Raw genomic sequence first — 8,239 nt, 5'->3', positions numbered from 1 at the left:
GAGGTGTAAGTATTCAAATTTCACAACAGCATACACCTAAATTATAGAATTATCTCTGAGAAAAAGAGGTGGTATTAGAGAATGAAAAGTATGAATGAGAGAGGCATATCTTAAAAGAAATAAATGCAACTAGTTACTGGAAGATCATAAGTTCTGAAATTGAAAGATCTGGCTTGGGTCAAGATTCTGTCATTCATTAGATATCTGCTTTGGGCAATTTGCTTAACTCCTCCAGTCTTAGAGTTTGTCCTTTGGGAATTATCTTTAGCATAACTCCATATTAACTCTATCCTCTGGAGAGCTGATGTCTTCACATGAGGTAGTGTCATCCACATGAGTTAATAGAGGTGAAAGTGCTAAGTAATTGGAAATCATTAGGGCTGTATTATTGAAAGAACGTTGGTTATGTGAATGGACAGAACATATACAGATATGGGTGCAGGAGAATGTGTCAAACAGAATATCATGGTTATAATCTAAAGAAGCGTGAGGCACTATGCTAAAATCTGGACATTCGATATAAATATCGGTTATTATTATTGAAGTAGCATATCTTAGTAAAAAAAAATAGGAGAGAATTATAGGTCAAGAATTCTAGAGAACTGGATCTTTCAACTGTTACTCTGTGACTAAATAGAGGCCACTTAATCTTTCTCTGTTCATTGTCCCATCTGCTAAGGGACATAACACTAGTCTGAATATTTCACAAGTTTCTTTTAGTCACTTAACAAGCCTTCATAGAACACTGTAAATAATCTTCGAACTCTAGAAAAGGTATTGCAATGCTAAGTATTCATGTTGTGTACTACTGTACATTTTCAAGAAATGTTCTCATTGCTCCTGTTTTCTATTTCAACTCTCCTGCATTTCATATAATCTTGAAACCCTTTATATGTGTCATTTTGTTTATTTCTCTTTACTATACCTATGATTTTATTTGTTCTCAAATATAGCCATGCTGTTACATTTGCTAAGAAACCAGAGGATTATTATGCAAGACAGTTCTGGTAGGTGAGTTTCAGGGTGTAACTATTCCAGCAGCCTATAAATCAAGGGAGTAAGGAAGCTTTCCCTGACCAATGAAATTAACATCCTAGCTTAGGTTAACAACCAATCATCAGTGAAAAGGTCAGTCTTGAGGAAGGTGGACCCTGCCTTATGCATGTGTGTATATATACGTGTATGTGTGCCTCAGAGAAGCCACCCTCACTCATCATCACTATGGAGAGCTTCACTGCTTTTGCCATCTTTGCTCTTGTAGCCACCGCATGGGCTGCCCCTCCACCTGGTGAGTTAGGACTCCTTTGAATTGCGATGGCTTTATGTTAACCACAGTTTGTTCAACCTTCAGTAACGATGGAGTGTAAAGTCAGAAGAAAAATTGAGATGTTAATTATTTGGGTTGGCCTAATTAGCAAGAGGGGTAGAGGTCAGACCTTCTAGAAGAGGAAGAGAGACTGAGAAGAGGGATAAAAATTGTCATGGGAATAAAAGGTGCAGCATAGGGAATATAGTCAGAGTACTGTACTACTGCATGGTGGTAGATGGGAGCTACAGCCTAATGTGGGGAGCACAAGATACTATATAGACTTAGTGGGTCTCTATGTTGTACACCCGAAACTAATGAAACATACTGCCTCAACTATACTTCAATTAAAAGAAAGAAAGAAAGAAAAGAAAGGGGCTGTGGGCAACCTGCTCAGTTCCTGATCAACAGGTCAGGCTTCTGACTTGCCTCCCAGAAACAACTTACACAGCTTTGAGAACTTCACCCAACCCTACCCTGGCCTTGCTCAGAGGAATTCCTGGATACCTGTGACAGCCCTTTGTCCCATGACCAGGGATTTCCTTCCCCCATGTTGTCATACTGGTGGTTTTTAATCAAAATCACATACATTTCTGGCTTCATCCTAAATTGACCCTGAGTAAAGAAGTGACCTGTCAGGGCTGGCCTGGGCGAGGGATGGCAGAAATGGGCTTTTGTTACTGTGGATGAATTCAACCTTGCATCTCTGACTGTGGAATTTGCTCTTTTTCTGATTCTTTCTGTTCAAATGCATCTCACGCCACTCTCTTCCAGTCGGTGATCAAGCAGGGGGAAGAAAGGTGAGTGTAGCCTTTTCTATGGGGTCTTGGTAAAAATGAAATCAGAGCTGATGTGTAAACGAACTGTGAACATAATGAAGCTGGCTCACTGTGGATGGAAATAATTCCTGGGGAGCTAAAACCATTCCTACTCTCCTTCTCCTGGTGATGGTTCTTTCTTTAAAGGTCACAAAAGGAATCTCTTTGCAAAAGAACAACAGATAAAGTAAACTGTTACCTTTAGGTGACATTTTAGACTTATCTGAGTATTTTTCACTTTCATTATTCCAGTGTACTCACACTGTAACTTAAAAAGGAGAGACTAGAGAAGGGAGTTTAGGGAAATTGGAAGGGGAGGTGAACCATGAGATACTATGGACTCTGAAAAACAATCTGAGGGTTTTGAAGGGGCAGGGGGTGGAAGGTTGGGGGATCCAGGTGGTGGGTATTGGAGAGGGCACGGATTGCATGGAGCACTGCATGTGGTACAAAAACAATGAATACTGTTACGCTGGAAAAAAAAAAAAATAAAGGAGAGACTAACATTTCCTTCATAAACAGCTAACTCTAGTTTTACTTATGGAATGTTTCATGTCTGACTTAAGCGCAGTTCCTGATCCACATAGGGTCTTCTAGACATGTTTTCTGAAAAGTTGAAGAGGCTAGGACTCTTTCTACTCTCTTTTCTGTCTTACCAACTTAATACAAGAAAGACTACGGAACTGAAGAAAGACAATGTAGGCCATTCTTTTTTGTTCCAATCATAGGTGGACTGTTTCAAATACAACACAACAGGCTCTGAGTTTGCATGCTCAAGGAAATGGGAGCCAGTATGTGGCACAGATCATCGCACTTACAGTAACGAATGTATGTTTTGCATGCTAACGCAGTAAGTATCATACTCAGTTGGATCCTCTCTCTCTCTCTCTCTCTCTCTCTCTCTCTCTTTTAAGATTGTGAAGTCCACATAGGCCAAAATCTGCTTGGTTTCTAACAGTGTGGTTTGATCAATCCTACATTTTTTGTGCTCCTCCAATACCCTTTCAACATTGCTTTGTTCAAATAAAAAGTACACAAATACATTTACCTGTATCTCTAAGGAGATACGTATTTCTTTGCTATCCAGTCAAATTCTCTTTCACATTATACACTATTGCTCAGGCATTAGCTGTTTTCTTTTTTTTTTTTTAAGATTTTATTTATTTATTTGACAGAGAGAGATCACAAGTAGGCAGATAGGCAGGCAGAGAGAGAGAGGAGGAAGCAGGCTCCCTGCTGAGCAGAAAGCCCGATGCGGGACTCGATCCCAGGACCCTGAGATCATGACCTGAGCCGAAGGCAGCGGCTTAACCCACTGAGCCACCCAGGTGTCCCCATTAGCTGTTTTCTACAGACATTTTTATTCCCACATTACACTTGTGGAAGCTGAGTCTTAGGCAGAAATTTTATCTTGGTCAAAGTTCCATAATCTTCTGTTGTGTCTTTCTTATGAATAATGAGAGCTCACAAGAATGCTCTATGGAGGCTCTTTGCCAAGGTGCTATTACAAGACTTTGATGTATTCTCCCTACCCCAGAGAAAATCCATGTTGCTGGAGAAGTCTAGGGAGGAGATTATCTGGAGAAGTCTAGGGAAGAGATTGAAAGTACAGATGGGATTTGGGACCCCCACCACCAGTACACCACAAATTACATGAGTTTCTTACTGTAAACATCTCAGCTTCTTGAAGAATGAAAGAATGGTTATTACCAGCCATTCCAGGAATTGGAAATTCACTACTTTGTGATTAGTGATTAAAATCACGGGCTTTGGTGTCACACATCTGCTTTAGAATCCAGACTGTGCTTAGGAGATGTGTGACATTAGGCAGATACACAATCCACCTCATGCTTCAGTATTCTCGTCTGTAAGATAGAAATTAGAGTAGTGTTTAGGATCCACAGTGACAAAACTCATCAAATCTTAGCTATGCAGCTAATACAGACTGAATACTTACAGAAATGAGCTCTTCTTCCTCAACATTTTCTCCTTTTCTAACTCTTCTGAAAGTGTATAGTCAAGTGTAATAACAAGTGCTATTCAGAATAAAGTCTCTCAGGATATGCAAACCCATGTATTAATAAAAACACAAGAGACTAAAGATGAGATTTGACTGATTTTATCATCTCATAGACTCCTTTTAGAAGAGAGATATCTTATAGAAAGAAGTGACTGTAACAAAAATTACACAGACTATAAGTTCCAGAAATAGATTTGAGCATACTTTCTTAACTCCAAAAATATTTTCACACTATACGATGCTTGATTTTCATCTGAGTATTCATGGACTAATTTTTTTGAGTGCCCAATCTCCTCTTAGTGTTGATCTTATTTTCTTGAATTTTATTTGTTTACAAAATGATCCTCCATCAAAGGTGTTAATGGTCAGTATTACCCAATCTGGGTAGAATATTAACGAGAGCTCCTCATTCTCAGTACAGGACAGAGACTACAGAATGACATATGACTGTATTTTACCCTGTGGATTGTGAAATGTCAAATAACATATTACCTATTCAATAAAATCTTATCTTTCAGAAACAAAAGATTTCCAGTCAGAATACTTCAAGATAATAAATGTGTAAGTATACACAAATTTTATTTATTCTTAACATAAAATGTTACAGTAATTCCTCACTTTATGAAAGTTTTAAAATAGGCATTCTAGAAACTGTCTGCAAGTATGTGTAGTCATAGACAAGTCATGTGGCCAGCCTAAACAGAAGACCTGAGCATAGTTAATTTACTTCTCCAGAGGAAAGCTCCACAAATTCTACTCATAGTCCTTAATTGGAGCAGATTGGTATACATGTGATTGTTTTCTAATTAGCAGGTTAAATAGAGGACATTAGGGACTCAAAGACACTCTCATAAAAATAAAGGAAGTTACTTTTTTTTAAATTCAAGAACAAATGTAAGACAATTCAGGAGTAAAGAGCTATGTGAGTGGATGTCAATAATTTTAATAGAGTTTGAAATGTGACAAGAGAAATAAAAACATGGGGTCATGGGGTTGTGGTAGTAAAGATAGGTCATCTTAAGGAGTGACATCTGACCCAATTTGAGGAAGAGAAATGTGGTCATCAAATTGTTACAAAAAGAGTTAAACTGATTTCTAAGGAGGAATCAGAGTCTTAGGAGTTGTTATAATGGGTACAGAGGTCAGGTAGGACAGGAAGACAACCTAAGCAAAGGCACAAACATGTATAGGAGCAGGAAACACTCTGGGAATTCAGTCAAGTTTAGCTGGAGTTAGAGGCAGAGCAGATGAGAGAAATAAGCGCAACTCATGAGGGGACTTTCTGTAGATGGGGAATCTGTTAACTAATCAAAAAACAAGAACTGATTTGGTTTTTAAAAGATCACTCTGACATCAGTGTGGAGGGTGACTGAAATCTTAGCTAAGCGTGGACACTGGGCAGCAAACTGGCAGACACCTGCAACTATGCAGGCAAGACATCCAGAGGGCCTGAATAAAGTAGGTAAGTGTGTGGTGAGGAGAGGACTGGTTCGGAAATTAAGCACAAGATAGGACCCACTAGATGTACTCTACTCACCAGAATAAGTGAGAGGGAAGCCCTAACCTCAAGCTAAGCTATCTCTTTCTGTAATGAGATTGCCACCATGGTTGGGTCAGATTTGTAAATTGAAGAGGCTATGTCTTTTTCCATGTGGGGTTGAGGGCTAAATGACCTCTCAAGGCCTTAAAAAAAAAAGTCCATTTTCTATAATTTAACAACTTGAAGTTGTTCTTTCTTTTTTTCTTTTTTTGGACTGTAGGATATTGAGTGCCCCCAATATTCTGAAATGTGTACCATGGAATACTTACCTCTCTGTGGATCTGATGGAAAGAATTATAGCAACAAATGTTTGTTTTGCAATGCTGTTATGTAAGTGCTGAATTTAATGTGTTATTTGTCGAAATAGCCTTTTCCATAGAGCCAGAAAACACGATAGCTACCTATTAGCAAGATGCTCCTATAAAACATAAAAGTAAGGTGATACACTGAAAATTATATTTTACAAAAAGAAGTAAAAAGGAGGGGGGCAAGAGAAAGAAAGAAAGTGGATAGTGGGAAGAAACTGCAGCTGGAAAAGGAGATTTGGTCAACATCATAATATTACTAAGTGAGAGGTAACAGAGATATTTATAGATTTTTTTTTATGGCTCCTAATACTGGCTTTGACTAGTACATTGAATTACTTTTTCTACGATGCTGGAACTCAGTTACTAATTACTTACCTTTCATGCTATGTGCTCATTTGGCTGGCTTGATCTAAGAATATTAAAGGTCCAATTTAAGATCTCTAATGCCTTCTCTTAAAAAAAAAATGATTTCTCTTGTAGGAGGAGCCGTGGTGCACTTTTTTTGGCAAAGCATGGAGAGTGCCAGTCTCCCTGAGGCTCAAGGGCACCAAGTTCCCATTGGCAGATTCCACATAGAGAACCAATCCCTCTTGGATGGCTATGGGAGCAAATGCATGAATCTGATCCTTCAATAAAAGATTCTCAGCAGAAAGCTTTCAGGTTTGTCTCTGATGTGACTGTTTCTTAACAAGAATGTTTATGGCCATTTCCCTCAATGGTCACATGGAAAGATTTCCTCTATTTCTACTCAAGTTAAGAGCTGGAGAGATTGTATACACACTGGTGAGAGAAGAATCTGCTCTTAGCATTCCATTTTTTTTTAACTCACAATTTTTAAGTAAACATACATCAAGGGGCAGATCTGACCACAAGTCTAACATTAGTACTTTTAGCCACAATAATGAAAGGTGGAAAATTCAGCTTTGGAGAAAGATAAAGTAAGAATCCATAATACTGTCAACTAATCACACCAGGAATAATATTAGATGTTAGATATCTATTTAAAGAGGACTCAGGGGATGCCTGGGTGGCTGAATGGGTTAAAGCCTCTGCCTTCAGCTCAGGTCATGATCTCAGGGTCCTGGGATCGAGCCCCATGTTGGGCTCTCTACTCAGAGAGGAGCCTGCTCCTCCTCTCTCTCTGCCTGCCTCTCTGCCTACTTGTGGTCTCTGTCTGTCAAATAAATAAATAAATAATCTTTAAAAAAAAAAAAAAGAGAGAGAAAGAGGACTCAGTCACAACTGGCATCCACAAAGGAAGACATTTTGTTGATGATGCTGCGAAGAGAATAAAAACAATATAATCTGATTAAATTGTTGAAGTCACTAAAAGGCCCAAGGAAAGTTCAACGTAACTGGGAAAGATGAGGGCATATGCAGGAGTATCGTAAAATAGAGAGATCAGAACTTTGTCATTTCTGGGGCCCCACAGAGAGGAGTCATGTCATTAATATAACATGCATAGACAGATATTTAGCCTTGGTAAAGAGAAGAATTTTCTAACAGTAAATCTTTAAATAGGAACAAAACTATGCCCTATAAGTTCATCTGTCCAAAGCACAAATCTTTTTAAAGATTTATTTATTCATTTGAGAAAGAAAGAGAACGTGCCCAGCAGGAGGGGAGGCGCAGAGGGAGAAGGAGAGAAAACTTCAAATAGACTACCTGCTGAGCATGGAGCCCACTGCTGGGCTCAATCTCATGACCTTGAGATCATGACATGAGTTGAAATCAAGAGTTGGCTGTTAACTGACTGACCCACCAAGGTACCCCAGCACAATGCTCTTTTAGTGAAGACTAGTCAAATACTTGCCAGCTATTTTGTAGAGATTTGTGTGTTTCTTCTAACAACACACATAGAAAGATTACTATAGGTCAAGCAATCTGTTGTATAGGGAAAAGCAGTACAAATGGGCAAAGAATCCATACCATTAAGAAGTTTGTACACTAGTCAGAGACATGCTTTTGATGAGTTGATTACTATAGAATGTAAAAAAAACTATAATCAAGAATTATTAGGAACACCTAGGTGGCTCCGTGGGTTAAAGCCTCTGCCTTCGGCTCAGGTCATGATCCCAGAGTCCTGGGAGAGAGCTCTGCATGGGGCTCTCTGCTCGGTGGGGAGCCTGCTTCCCTTCCTCTCTCTCTGCCTGCCTCTCTGCCTACTTGTGATCTCTTTCTGTCAAATAAATAAATAAAATTCTTTAGAAAAAAAAGGAATTATTAACGGTTCAATAAAAACGGAAA

General features: G+C 38.9%; 1 protein-coding gene across 1 annotated transcript; it reads left to right on the top strand.

Annotated features, from left to right (window-relative positions):
• The first annotated feature begins 1,182 nt into the window (after positions 1–1,182).
• Positions 1,183–6,527, top strand: LOC122890047 (double-headed protease inhibitor, submandibular gland). Its single transcript, XM_044225766.1, has 6 exons — positions 1,183–1,288; positions 2,081–2,106; positions 2,853–2,974; positions 4,663–4,705; positions 5,905–6,014; positions 6,473–6,527. Exons 1-6 carry the CDS (start codon positions 1,183–1,185, stop codon positions 6,525–6,527), a joined length of 462 nt encoding a protein of 153 aa, XP_044081701.1.
• Positions 6,528–8,239: the final 1,712 nt, after the last annotated feature.

The sequence above is a fragment of the Neovison vison genome, chromosome 1 (assembly GCF_020171115.1).
Source record: "Neovison vison isolate M4711 chromosome 1, ASM_NN_V1, whole genome shotgun sequence".
In the NCBI taxonomy this organism is placed as follows: Eukaryota; Metazoa; Chordata; class Mammalia; order Carnivora; family Mustelidae; genus Neogale; species Neogale vison.
Note: the sequence above shows the minus strand (reverse complement) of the source record. Positions and strands in the feature narration are given on the sequence as shown.

Coding starts and splice junctions, on each gene's coding strand:
- LOC122890047 (XM_044225766.1), top strand. CDS start 1,183: ATGTGTGCCTCAGAGAAGCCACCCTCACTCATCATCACTATGGAGAGC. Junction 2,107..2,852: donor ATCAAGCAGGGGGAAGAAAG/GTGAGTGTAGCC, acceptor TTCCAATCATAG/GTGGACTGTTTCAAATACAA. Junction 6,015..6,472: donor TTGTTTTGCAATGCTGTTAT/GTAAGTGCTGAA, acceptor TTTCTCTTGTAG/GAGGAGCCGTGGTGCACTTT.